The sequence below is a fragment of the Corvus kubaryi genome, unplaced genomic scaffold (assembly GCF_017639235.1).
Source record: "Corvus kubaryi isolate FWS band 111438036 unplaced genomic scaffold, C.kubaryi_AGA036_p1.0 133, whole genome shotgun sequence".
NCBI lineage: Eukaryota > Metazoa > Chordata > Aves > Passeriformes > Corvidae > Corvus > Corvus kubaryi.
The window spans coordinates 35,699,514-35,713,480 of NW_024580667.1; the positions used below are offsets into that span (position 1 = coordinate 35,699,514).

General features: G+C 41.2%; 1 protein-coding gene across 1 annotated transcript in view; it reads right to left on the reverse strand.

The window, feature by feature from the left end:
• Window positions 1–9,806: 9,806 nt before the first annotated feature.
• Window positions 9,807–13,967, reverse strand: part of RAP2A (RAP2A, member of RAS oncogene family) — a 31,040-nt gene continuing 26,879 nt past the window's right edge. Inside the window, exon 2 of the mRNA XM_042043489.1 lies at window positions 9,807–13,849. Coding sequence (XP_041899423.1) covers window positions 13,612–13,849 — 238 coding nt within the window. The 3' untranslated portion in view covers window positions 9,807–13,611. The remainder of the gene's footprint in view (window positions 13,850–13,967) is intronic.

Here is a 13,967-nt window from a genome sequence, read left to right on the forward strand (position 1 = left end):
AAGGACACACAGGCACGCTTTGCAAAATGAATGTGTGGCTTGTGATGCAGGTCCAAGAGCCTCCCTGACCGCAGACTTCATTTGACAGGTTATAAACAAAACTACCCTTGGCAGCCAAGGCTCTCATCCCAAGGAAGTGTTCCAGCGTGTGTTCCACAAGGGACCGAGCGCTGGTGCAGACGGAGGGGCAGAGGGCTGCTTATCAGCCTTTTTCCATTAGCAGGGACAAGTGCCCAGTTGTTGCAGCTCAGCAAACACCCAGTCCTAAGGAGCAGGCCCTGGTCCCAGGGCTCTGGTCCATGACTGATCTGTCGCCAGCAGAGGTGGCCAGCATCCCCCACGGGGCACTGGCTCTGCTGTGGTGCTGGCCCAAACCCCCAGCTGGGACCTTGCAATCCCTCGGGTGTTTCCTTCCCTTTATCTCACCATCATGGTCTGCTCAGGCCAGGGCCAAACTCTTCCTCAGGAGTGTCAGCCACCTCACACCAACCCTGACTCGATAGTGCTGAACTCTCTGACAGCTTCATCTGGAAAGATGCTTTGGTGTCTGCATTCCTCCTCCTTGCCCAGCTCTAAGGTGTGAGAGTCTGAAACAAGATTGAATTTCCTTTTGTCTTCCTCCCTTGGAGGACATTTCAGGCAAACTAATTTACTGGGAGATATCAGCTGGCCTCAGCCTAAAAATATGGGGAGGGTTTAAAAATTGTTTTTAGCAGCTCTAAGAAAGCATTTCCCAGTAAGTATGTGCCAGCAGAGACTGCCAGTTCAAATCACCTCACAAGGACCCTTCAGAGCAGCACTCAGACACAGACAATTTTGATAGTGAGAACAGGCATTTCTGCTGTTCATTTGCTTTTCTCTTTAGGAAAGAATGACCATTTAATTTTGGTTTGGTTTTTTTAAATGGATTTCATTGGATTGGCATTGTTTATGTGGGGGAATTTCACATACTGACTTGTCTCCTGTAGCTCTTTTTATATTGCTCCCTCTCCCCCTGCAAATTTCTCTATCAGTAAAAGCAGTTACTATTAGTACAAACTTTTTTCCTCATTTCTCCTGGGTTTTGCATGACTACAGGAGTCTGTCCGTGGAATCATTTTTTTTTCATTCAGGGTATCCCATGCACTCATAAGCTGGAGGGCACCACACTGGTTGCTTAAATACTGGCTGTGGGAAGATCTGCCTCCCTTGGTGGGGGCTGGAGAGTCCCCAGAGGGGCTCGTTACTCACCACACTCTGCCAAACAGACTGGTCAGAGCTTGCTTTTACACAGGCAGTCTCTGAGATCAGGTTCACAAAGCATTGCTCTGGATTTTTTTCCTCCCCCACCACTTAAAGATCAGGAAAAGAATTCAGCATCTAGAACCAAGATATGTGCAGGAGAGTAGTTCCCTCCTTGCTTCCCTCTTGTCTGTCCACCAAGCCAGAAAGCACAGATACACCCCCAAAACCATCTTTTATTCCCTCTGACCATTAAAATTGTGAGCAGAAACATGCTAATACACAAAAATGTACCCTTCTCCATTTGTAACAGCTCTTTTAAACAATTCCTGCCAATTTACTGAGCCTGACCTCATGTTTCCCCGACATCACAAAGGCCGGCTCTATTCAGGCTGTCCCTTTCCAGGAGATTCCCCATTCGAGCGCTTGAAATGCTTTTTGTCTCTTTGGCCACATACAGCACTAAAAGGACTAGAATTTATATTTACCCAGACTACTTTTGTAAGTACATCAAGATCTACAGAGCCACTTCTTACTTCATCAGAATTTTTAAACACAGGGACAAGAAAGATTGAAGCTCCAAGTTTTTTTAAGAAACAGAAATAGTGCAAACTTAATTTCCTCCCTTGTTGCTTTACATTCGCTATATGCTGATGCACTTAGAAGCAGGGTGGTTTCAAAACCAATGGTCTTTCAAGTTTATTTAGTTTCAGGGTTTAATATTTTTGTCAGTTACTTTTACTAACAGAATAACTCTCAGTGAGGGGAGTTCGGGGATCTGTTGTGCCACGGAACACTCCTTTGGATGAATATATGTCTCTACAGCTTTCTTTCCACAGGCATGAAATGAGGATATAATGCATACATTTCACACAAGAGTTTAAAGCTCATTGCCTGAGAGCATGATATAAATATAGACTATAACCTCAACAAAGAGAAGGCAAAAAATCTGTTATTTCACCTCAAGAGATTGTTAGACCGTTAAAACAAAAGATTGCTGATAAAGCTTACATGCACATTTGGATAAATTACCAGTAAAGGGTCTGTTAAGTATCAGCAGAGGAAAGGATTCCTTATTCCCAGACTTTAACATGACACATGTGCAAAGGTGAAGCGCTTGCTTCAATAGGAAAAAGCTGGGAAGGCCAGGTCATTTGAGACCCTCTGACTCTAGGTTCCTGAGTTTAACTCATCCTTGAAGCACTCAGCTGAGAAAAACGCGACTGCTCATCTTTTCCAAAGTATTTTTAAATAGTTGTGCAGAAAACAGAATTTGGAAAAATAAGTCCTAGCTGGAAACTTTTCTTTAACTGAATTTCAATGGTTACCTCCTCCAAAGCATTCAACAGTCATTACCAGGGTATTTTAGTTTTTACTGACTTTTAAGATAGGCCTTCAAGAGACTGCTTTACCATCAGTGTTGGACTAGTTCTGGCAGAACATTTCAAATGCTATTGTACTGTAATCCCCAGATGAGAAGCCTTGCCAAGTTTAATTTGATTTTAATTTAGCTTTTCTTTAGGAGCCTCAAACTTTCCAGTTTCCATGACTATTTAGTTAACTACAGGAAAAACTCCTGCCCCGTGCTCTCAGGTTGTTGCTTTGGTCAGTATTAGAAGAGCCACTAGTGAGTGTTTTGCTAGTGACAGCAGTAAGTTGTGCTTACTGAGAAGCAGACAGGTAAATGGACAGGTGAGAAATACCCCATCCTTTGAAGATATTCAGGTGTGTTGGTAGTGAAAGGGAAAACACCCTGCATGCCCTGACACAAGGTGTCCTACCACCTCCTGCACCTTCAGTGACTTGTGGGTGGCCAAATCATCTCTGCACACCCTGAAAATCTCTGCGCAGAGAACCGAGTTCTGCATCTCACTAGGTGAGTCCCTCTGCATGGGGTCCCCTGGGACTGTGACATAACATTTCCAGCTCCAAGCATTTCAGCTCTGGCTCGGAGGCAGGGCAGGCACGCCAAGGGCCAGGGCGAGCCACCCTGTGCGTGGTGTCTGCAGCTCGACCGCAGGCAGCAGCACACGGGTTTTGTTAAGGATGTTGTCGGGGGATGTGCAGGAGGCACATCCTGGAGAAACTGGGATAGCAATACATCCACAGGGCAGCACAGCAGGCATTTCACAGCACTGGAAACCCACACAAGCAGGACATTGCACCTGGGGCATTGAGCTGCTTTGCTCTTGGTGCCACTCAGAGAAATTTATGCATCCAAACGTGCTGACAGCATGGATGCTGAATTACCACCCCCCCCCCCCCCGCCCTCCCCCCCGCCCCAATACACCTTTGGCAGAATGCTTATCTCAGACAGCCCGTGTTTGCTTCAGCAATCAGGCAGTGGCCAGAGCTTTTCTGGAGTCTGTCCACACAAAGCCAAGGCAATGGGAAGCCTGCTCTAAGGGGATTAGAGGGGATCTCTGCTTAATTAGTCTAAGAGGGCTGATCGCAGAGATTATTTCTCATACAGAGAAGAAAGAGCTACCAAATGATCTTTGGGTCAGTCAATTACTGCCCATATTGGGTGATGTGGCAGAAAACTGGTTAAGACTTTTGATCCAGAAATCCGGTAGCAGGGATAGGTGGGACCATACTGACACACAGCTGGTCAGGGGGAAGCATAGGCCATACCCCTCCCACAGGGTGGCAGAGCAGCAATCTCTGAAATCATGGTGGCCTGATTAGCCCAGCTTATCCGGAAACATCCTCCGTGGTGGCTCCTCAAGGCAGAACAAGTGCTCAGCATGATCTGGTTGTGCAGTTCCTGACTAACACACGGAAAAGAAAGATGCTCCCCCCACCCCTCCTCTGTGATGGACAGCACCTGAAGGTGGTTTTTCAGGGGAAATGCAGGTTTAGCAGCAATTGCATGGTCAGTTAAAGAAGCTGCATGTCTCTAAACAGACTAAGTCCCAGCTGTGGTCTGCAGGGAAGCTTTGCTAAAGAAGGTGAATGTAGCAGCTGCTGCAATGCTAATCCAGCTTTCTCGGCGCTCACAGCACCATCGCAGGAGCAGGCTGCTCGTCACCCAGCGCCCACACGCTGTGGCAGATACTGTTCATTCAAGCACTTCCTTAAAGGGAGATTTGCACGGGTAGAGAACAGGGAACTCTCTTTTTTCTTGAACTTTTTGTATCATTGTTGCCACCGAGCCCCAAGTGACCACCAGCTTCCACCATCTCCCTTTTATAACTGATCAGGGAACTTTATGGATTATTTTGATATTGCCATCCAAGCTCAGTGAGCTGTAAGAATTCTTCCCCTACCCAAGCCTTCCCTTTTCCCTCCTTTTAATTTGCATTTATAGGTTTCTGGACACGTAAAGGTGACAAATAGTAGCTGAAACTTTTTTTTTGTTGGAGATAGCAAGATGAGGAAACCTGAATTTGGTTAATATTGTTTTTTATCTTGTTTGCTTGGTTTTTACTGTTTGGCATTTTTTGTTCATTGGTGTGTTTTAAACTTTTGACAAACATGCCAAAATCTGGAACAAATGAAAAAGTTTCATAAGGAGCAGCATTGTGATTTTTGAAAGTGTGGTTTTCATAATTTATCGGAAAACTCTACCACTTATAAACAAGCAAACTAGGTTTATAGCTTCAGTGATGAATAGGCTGTGAACATTTCTGAGTCAGAATGTCTCCTGAGAGCAGGGGAGACGCAGCTTCTGCCATGAACTATTGATTCAGGAGCACAGAGCGGTTGCTTTGTGCAAAACCTATACAAGATTTAAAAAAACACAAACAAACATACAAAAAAAGGGAATAAAGGAAGAAGAATCTCTCTTGTCTTACATGAAACAAATTTTTTTGCTCATAGAAAAAAGATGAACATGAAAACATGATGTTCACCCCATGGCAGAGGTGACTTGCCTGGAGTGAAGAGCCATGTACCTTTATGAGCAGTGTATCTTCCCTGCCACTATCCTTCCTCCATACTGACAAAGTTTTTTACCAGTGTATGTTTCTGGACAAACCAAAGAGCTCTGAAACTGGGGATACCTCACCTAATGGGGAGAAAGCAATGTTTATGGCTCTTCAGATTTCCTCTAGCCATGAAAAATGGCAAGGAAAATGAGCATTTTACTTTAGATCTGATGCAGAGATGAGAGCCTCTCCTCACAGTCATCACAGAGAGCTTGTTTGCAGGTGGATGTTGTCCTGCTGGATTAAGGATATCAACCTGATGGGTTAACTTTAAGTGCAGGGATTAGGAATTATCTCAGTAAACTATCATGCATGTCACGCACAGCATCCCCTGGTTGAAAAGGGGAACAAGTAGACAACATGCTCTAAGTGCCCACCCACTCTTCGTGATCTCTGACTGCTTGAATAAGTACATTTCTAGAAATAACCACAAATAGCACCTTTATCAAGAAGGATTGATTGAGTTCCCCTAATAAAGAGGTGCCAACTCTTACGAATACTTCTCAAATCTTCACAGTGTATCTCTACCCAAAATACTAGGCTGAACTAGAAGTCTTTGGTGTTCTCCTTCCATCTTAAAACACAAAGATAAATGTTATATCAATACTGCATCTGACTTTAAGTGTTGTCTTCTCCCAAAACATTTTTCAATAGAACCACACAGGAAAAAAAACTTTACCTAAAAACCAGTTAGAGAAATACACAGGCCTAGAAGGAATCCTGCCCTGTTAGAGCAGCACCTGTTACAAGTATTGAGGCTTCATGGAGAATTTGAGAAGCACCTGAATTCACATAGCATTGAGTGTCCTCATCCATTTACTCTCTATCAACAGGACACTTACATATCACGTATTTTGCTTTGCAGAATCTCACTTTCTTTGCGTTAATCAATTATTTGTGTTACTGTATTTAAAATCTCACACAGCAAATACTATAAAGGTTAACTTACTATTGCGTTACTTAGGTAAGGACTTTTAGGCAAAATCACACTAGCACTTTTGGAAAGTTTTTCTTGTGTCCCTGTGTTGGTCACATGCCATTGGGCAGGTTATGAGGTTCCTGTGTTCAGACCAGTCCTCCACTGCTGGTGTTAATGAAGTCTGCCTCTGAATCTGCTCCTAGATGACATCACTGCCAGCAAAGCTGATTTCTATTCCTTAAACAAGAAACACTAAGATCTACAGTTGGAAACCCTCCCTGCTGAAGTCTGATCCTACTCTTTCCCACTCTATTTCTCAGCTCTCAGCCAGTGTGTACAGACAAGGACTGTAACTTGCACCCAGCAGTTACTATACATGAAATACAAAGAGCAGAAGGCATATCCAATCCAACTGAAGAGTCTGGATGCAGACTTTTATCCCTCCTCATAGTGGGCAAACTATTTTTTCAGAGGCTTATAATTTGGCCAAATTTAGACCCATGTACCAATACTGTGGGGTTTTGGGCAATTTCCAAGTGGTTCAAACCAGAATGGTGCCAGGTTTTGACAGAATGTTTTCAAGAATTTAGCACATGGGGAATGGTGCATTTCCCATTGTTTTATCCTTAGAAACAGCTGAACCATTAAAAAATAGACAACAACCAACCACCCCCAAATCTGGGACAGAGAAATCATCCTGAAAAAATGGAGCTTTACTAATTAGTTTGGAAAGCAGCAAAAAAAAAAGATCACCTTGTCTCATACTAGAAAGTGCCAGGCAACCTCTATTCAGTTTGATTGTTCCATCTGCAAGAACAAAGGGTGAATAGCAAAAAGAAGCCTATGTAATAACCAAAAGAGCTGTGATCTAGAGTATATTCTTGGCTGTAGGATGAAAACATGTTTTGTTTTCCTGTTGTACAACTAGAAAGCTAAGGTGCCACGTCTCAAGTATTTGGGGATGATGTTTAAGGCTAATGTCTTTTGCTTATTAAATTGTACAATGATTCTAAAGCAAGAAAAAAACCCAGAATCTTTCATACAACATCTCAAGAAGCAGCTTTATACTTATTTCAGTGAAAATATCTTGTAGAAGGCTACACTTCAAATCTAGTTCTCTGATCTACCTAATAAGCACTTTTGTGCAGGCATACTCTTAATACTCGTAATTCTACCACTCAACGTAACACTCAGTCTACCTACATAGTTTTCTTCAGCAGTCTTTCAGGTTTATATTTTCACCGCTTTAACCTAGATCCACCCCCATTCTCCTCCACTTCTGCGAGCTAACCAGCTCACTCTTCCATTTTTCAGTGAGACTCCTATGTGGCTGTCTGGCCTTGCAAACACTCCTAAGAGCAGCCAGGTCTGTTATCCAGTTGTCTACATATGTGGTCACTGCACTGTGAAGAATTTGAAATAAATTCTCAGTGCCCCACAGACTATTTCATATTCCAGTCAGACCAAAAAGCATGCACTTGAAAGTACACAGAAGAACTGTTCCAGCAGAGTGGGATGAAGATGTGCCGTTAGCAGTTCCAGTATCGCGCAGTGCCTGGCTCACGTCAACACGGCTTTTTCTTCCACCCACTTGCAATCCAGCCTGTAAATGCAAACCACAGCCTGGAGAAGGCTCCAGGGAGCCTTCTGGCAGTCTTCCAGCACCAAAAAGGGGCTTGCAAGAGAGCTGGAGAGGGACCTTTTACAAGAGCCTGTACTGACAGGACAAGGGGGAACCGCTTCAAACTGAAACAGGGCAGGTTTAGATTCTAAGGAAGAAATTTTTTCACTGTGAGGGTGGTGAGGCACTGGAACGGGTTGCCCAGGGAAACTCTTAATGCCCCAGCCCTGGAAGTGTTCAAGGCCAGGCTTTGAGCAATCTGGTCTAGTGGAAGGCATCCCTGCCCATGGCACAGGGGTTGGAACTAGATGAACTTTAAACATCCCTTTCTATCTGAATCATTCTATGAGCCTATGACTCTTAACTCAGAACTTTTTACTTCCAACGTGAGAATAAAAACATGTGTTGACCATCAGACAAAGCCCTAAACAACTGAAGTCAAAATTCAGATGTATTAACTGACCTCCCTATGAAGGAAAGAAACCTGCAGTTCCAAATGTCTGCAAATTCCGTTGACTGCAATTAGCCCAAAAACACAAGAAAAGTTCTTTCTGCAGGTTTTATGGCAAAACAGGAATTATGTTTAAGATAAATGAGTAGGGCACTAGTGCATTCAGAGTCACTGGAAGCTGGAAATTTCTTTCTTAAATGAGAATGACCAAGATGGTGCCTGCCAAAGGGAGACATGATTACAGATTGAGTACACTGCTATGGGCCAGACGGAGCAATAAACACATGTGTCAGCAATTTCAGAAACATTCCTCCTGTACTCAGAAAAATAGGTGTCGTTTGATAGAGAAAAAAGCACAAGGTAAACAGCAAGGACACGATACTGCTGAAGGTAACTTGGGATAGAAGATGTAGTCCAGTGATTCCTTGGTCAAGCAACAAAAGTAATGAGCAAAGGTTGGTGATCCAGTTAGACTGATACCTGTGGAAGATTGATAACAAGGTATTACATCTAACCAAAATATTTTACCGAGCAAAAAACTTTCAGTGGTAGCTAGAAAGAAAAAAAACGAGGGGAGGGAAGGGTGCAGAGAGACAGAGAAAGCATTTGCTAGGAGTGAAAAACTCTAAGTTTTCTAGCTGTTCAGTTATTTGAAAAGAGCATGTCACACATTGGCATTTTTTAACTGTTCAGAACAGCCCAATGAATTCCTTTGTCCCTCTATAGGTATCTTCTTGGGCAAAACAAAAGAATATTACTAAGCTAATGGGACTGGAAGAACCCATTAGCAAAAGTTTCCCTGGGACTGATTTACAGAATGAATGGGCAAATCAAAAAATGAAATTAGCAGCATGTATCAGCCTTCTATATGATCCACAGAACTAAAAGCTTTTAAGATGTGCCAGCCTCAGGCTTCTTGCTCCTTAAGGCATGCATGCCATGAAAACAAGAGACTACCAAGCACCCATCATTAGTGAAAATAGGGTATTTTAGCGATACTGGCATGACTAAAATGTAACTGCTGATCAGTGCCAATTAACTAGAATAATCCTGTTAGCATTAGCTCAACTGTTCATTTATAAATCTCTGCAACACTAATTGTATCTGAAGTTCTTTCTAACACTAACTCCTTTTGTGTGGCGCTGAAAGCCTTCAAAACACTCATCAATTGAACAGCTGATACAACAAACAATCCTTCTTTAACCCTTTGCAGTGCTATAGTTCTGCATATTAACTATATCATATATTGACCAAGTTTTTATTTGGTAATTTTATTTTTTTATATATGGAACATTTTATTATATATTTACAATAAGCATTATACTCTTGCCATAGGAAGAGCTGTATCTTATCAAATACTGAGTATTGCTGATTGTTGTCAGTATATATCCCACTAAGAAAAGTGAACAAAAGAAGCCCCTGCATTGCTAATGTTCTTTATCAAGCTCATAACTTAAATCACAACATCCATTCATCCATACAAAATCAATTAGATTTGATTTTTACTTATTGCTATTTAATTTGGACCAGAAGAGCATTTTGGCAGGAAATACTTAGTTGAACTGAATATAGTTGAGTGTTGCTTCAAATTACTGGGCACCCTGATCAGCTCTGGATGAACTTTTTGATCAAATCAAAATGGACAATAAAGAAAATGCAAGAAGATTTCATTAAATAAATTTATTTGTTAAAATAATTTAACTCCAAATACAACTGCTGAGTTTGCATTGAGTTCTATGTACAATTCTTGTTTTATTTGAAACATCAAGGTTTAAACAACTGACATTGTTACAAAACAAACTGTTGCCCCATTTTAAGTTGCCAGTTGTATTAGAGCTCAACAATTAACTGTGAAATACATTAATTCACCCATAGGAAACTCCAAATCAACAGCGTTAAGTCTGACTCCAGAACCCACTTCAGTCTTTCTTCAAACCCTGATCAAGAATTAACAGATGCACAACAATGCAGATAAAAGCCTCCTGCAGTTGTCAAACATTTGCTTTTGTTGCGGAGTTTCACAATTAAAGCCTAACCAGTGCTTTGACACAACACTGGTAAAAAAAATAAAAAATTAAAAACAAACATGCACAAAACCCCCCAACCAAATGGCTGACATCTTTAGGCAACATTCTATACAGGAAAGCAAATACCAGTAGTTTTCCCACAGAAAAGTAATGGCAACTGTAGCACTGGGGTTAGGGAGAGGCTAGAATCAGAACAGAAAATGTCATCAATTTTATTTTTTTGACGCTCTGAAGGAGTGAGCAGGGGGACAGACACAACAGAAAAAACCCAAACAAAATTCAATGCAAGTTATATTTAATACTCTTGATCTGATTCTGTATACTTTAATGGTTTTTGTGTGTATTTTTAAGGGAAAGAGGAAACAGTTGCTCTCACTATCACAGCTTAAAAGAATAAAAGTTGCAACTTTTTTTTTAAAAAAACCAACAAAACTGGAGAAATGCTGTCTTTGTAGAAAAGTACAAAGCTCTACAAGAACAGCCAAAGGAAAAGTGGGTCTTTGGAACAAATAATAATTTTTTAAGGCATGTTATAAGAAACTTTCAAATACTATAATTGGTAATCCTATCAGGGTAAAAATGAAACAGTGACCCAAGAGCAGTGACTCCTGCAGGGTGGCCATGCAGCCGCCGTGTGGCTCACCTACCTCCCTTTTGGCTACCCCTGTAACTTGAAAAATCTGTCGAGTGCAACTGTCATTGATTCAAGCTCCACTATCTTCATATTAGTGGAAATACAAATAGTGCATAACTACTTCCTCAGAACTATACAATGAAAAACAACACTTACGCTTTGCCCCCCCAGCCAAGTTGCATGGTAGCTTTCATATGGCCTATGCTTTTGAAAATGTAAGAGTGTAATGAAGAAACCAAACTGGGAGATACTTTCTTCAATATTTTCTGTTAAAAATTTACTGTGCAATTTTTCCTATATTTAAAGCCCATCTGCTTTACATTATGAATTTCATGTTAGGCTGTTCATACTCTACTTCAAGCCATTTTCTTGGTTGATGAACAATCTGTGAGGTAAGATTTTTAACATCTCTGTAAATAACCTCGCATAACATGTACTTCCAACTCAGTTTGAAATTTGGCTTTGGTTTGTTTTCTGGGCTTTGTTTTTTGTTTGTGGTTTTTTTCGAGAGCTTGTGCAGTGGATCTCACACTGACAAGCTGTTTTACGGATGGATTGTGCTGCTTGATAAACCATTTCCCAATCTAGATATCTGAAACCCTGAAATACCATTAATCCAACATCTCACATCTTGCTTAAGCATGGCAGCTGATACAATGGGCAGGCAGGGGGTGGTAAGAGAACATTCATACCATCTAGTTTAGGCATGTGAGTTGTGTGACTTGGAGGACTAAAGTTAAAAGCCTAAGTTTGCTATATAGTCAATGGAAAGAGGTAGGTGCCTCTAGGGGGGCGATTCAGAGCACCCAAAATGGGCATTCAGATGCCAGAAATAAACGGTGTGCCTATCTCCCTAAGAGAACAAAGTACAGTAACGAAAGCTCTGCAAGGTAGATGGGAAATGGGCTACATTTACGTTCTAGTAAGGCTTAATGTTCCATGACTTCTAATGCCCTTTGTCACACTGGTTGTGGCAAGGTCTTGAAAGATTAAGGGCAGAGTTGGCCAGTTCTCTTCTGTGAATATGATTTTCTTTAGTTATCATCCAGTGAACTATAATTCAAAATGTTAAGGATATTTATGTATGGAAATCTGCAAAGTGTTTTCTACTCCAGTGTCCTCTGTGGCAGATGAGAGCGCTTTTAGGAAGTTCTGCAGATGGAGGCAAAACTCTCGAACCTAACTCCAATTACAGCATTTCTAAGGGCCATATACACACACACATACACACTCAACACACACACACACACAGCCCAGCACCCCTATTTTCACTCATTTAAACACAAGGAACTACACTGTTACTGCACAAGATTGAAAAACTAATAAACGCATGGTGTTATTTAGACCACAGGCTCAGTGACTGTATTTTTATGGCCAATTTTACCTATAAAAGATCCAGCTCAAGACAATCTCTCCAGCATTTAAAATCTAAACATTGCGATTGAAAACTTTTCTATACTTTGATTGTAAGACTTTGAGATAGGTATTTCTGTGCCATTAGTCATGCAAATGATAAATACTTCACTGCTATGAAACTAGCAAGTCAGAGCTCGAGCATCCTTTCAAAATAAAATATTTGCTCCCACCATTAAGCACTCCAATAATTGGGGCAACCTTTGAATAGTGTGTCAGGCAATTAAAGAGCCATTTCCACACTCACCTAAGGATTTACAACCATAACTATTTCACCTCTGAACCAAATGATTTCACGTGGTTATTCAATTTAAGTTTTCAACATTAAAGCTATCAAATAGCAAACTGGATTTTCAAAGGTTAGTTCGGGATCACACCAGAGAATGTAACCCTTAAAGGCAAGAAAAACTGTTGTCTTTAGCAAACTTAAAAATGCAGGATGTTCATACTGTCCCACGAGGTTTCTGCAGAAGGGAACATATGGATGAAACATGGCTTAATTTTCCTTACAAGATGGTACTAGTTAATCTATTAAAGTGTTCCTTGTTAGTAAGGCTCAGCAATTTTTTTTTCATCACAGTTGCTTCCTCCTGGTTCAGTAAAGTGAAAATAAAGATGCTTCCTGCTTTGTAAACAGAGGGTTTGTTTGGCTTTTTGTAGACCAAAACCTGAAGTGATCCTCCATTTCTGAGCAGCAAAATGAAAGATTTAAAACATTCCAATGCCAGACTGTTTCTTCACCCGTCACTTGTTTCCAGATCTTGCCTCTCATTTCACACACACTGATTCAATGTTTTCTATTTCAAGATGTGGGATAGTGTAGAAATAATAGCATTGATTTTGAAAAGAATCCAAACTATATGGGTCTCTGGTAGCCTTTTCCTCCAACACTGTCAGAAGTTCTGGTGAAATCAACATAATTGACTGAACAAACTCAGCCACATGTGATAGTGCCCATTCTGAAGCGTGATAATCAGACACCAAAAGACTTGGCTCTCCTTTTCATGCTTATGCTCGTTGTGAATGGTCTTCAGAGACACCCTCTCCACTGCTTTCGTCTCCCGTTCCCAAAAGGATTCTGTCCTCTTCGGAAATAGTTGCTGTTGTTGCTGTCTGACATGACAACACATGTACGTTCGACTGGAACGACCCTGTAGATCAACTGACTGTGCCATAAAATTGCAGGTGCTCAAAGGGAAAAAACGGGTGAGATGTGGTCATTTAACCCAATTATATTCAGAGTCAGTGATTGACTTTCAGTGCTCAGCTCTGAGTTAATGTTGCTACTTCACTACAGATGTATTTCAAGTGACCCACAAACCAGGAAGTGAAGTAGACAGTTTTACCACCTTATAAAATTTCTGCAAATTAAGTCCAGGTTAGGTCATTTTTAATGCTATTGTATATTACATGCAGAACAGCATGGGTCATCTTTGTCTGGCTGTGCTGCATAGTTCATTTGTCTAACAATTTCCGCAAAGAGCTCATCCACCATTGTTTTACTTTTAGCAGAGGTCTCCATAAAGGGGCAGCCCCATTCTTCAGCTAAGGCTCTGCCTTCACTCAATGATACTTCTCTCTCACTTTCCAGGTCCACTTTATTACCAACCAGAATTACTGGCACCTTCTCATACCTACAGTTTAAAAACAAAAACAACAACAATAATTATATTTTAAAAAATGGCAACATTCTTAAAGAAAAAAAAAATCTATTTGCAAACAGTACAGACCCAACAGGAAAGAGACATTTGG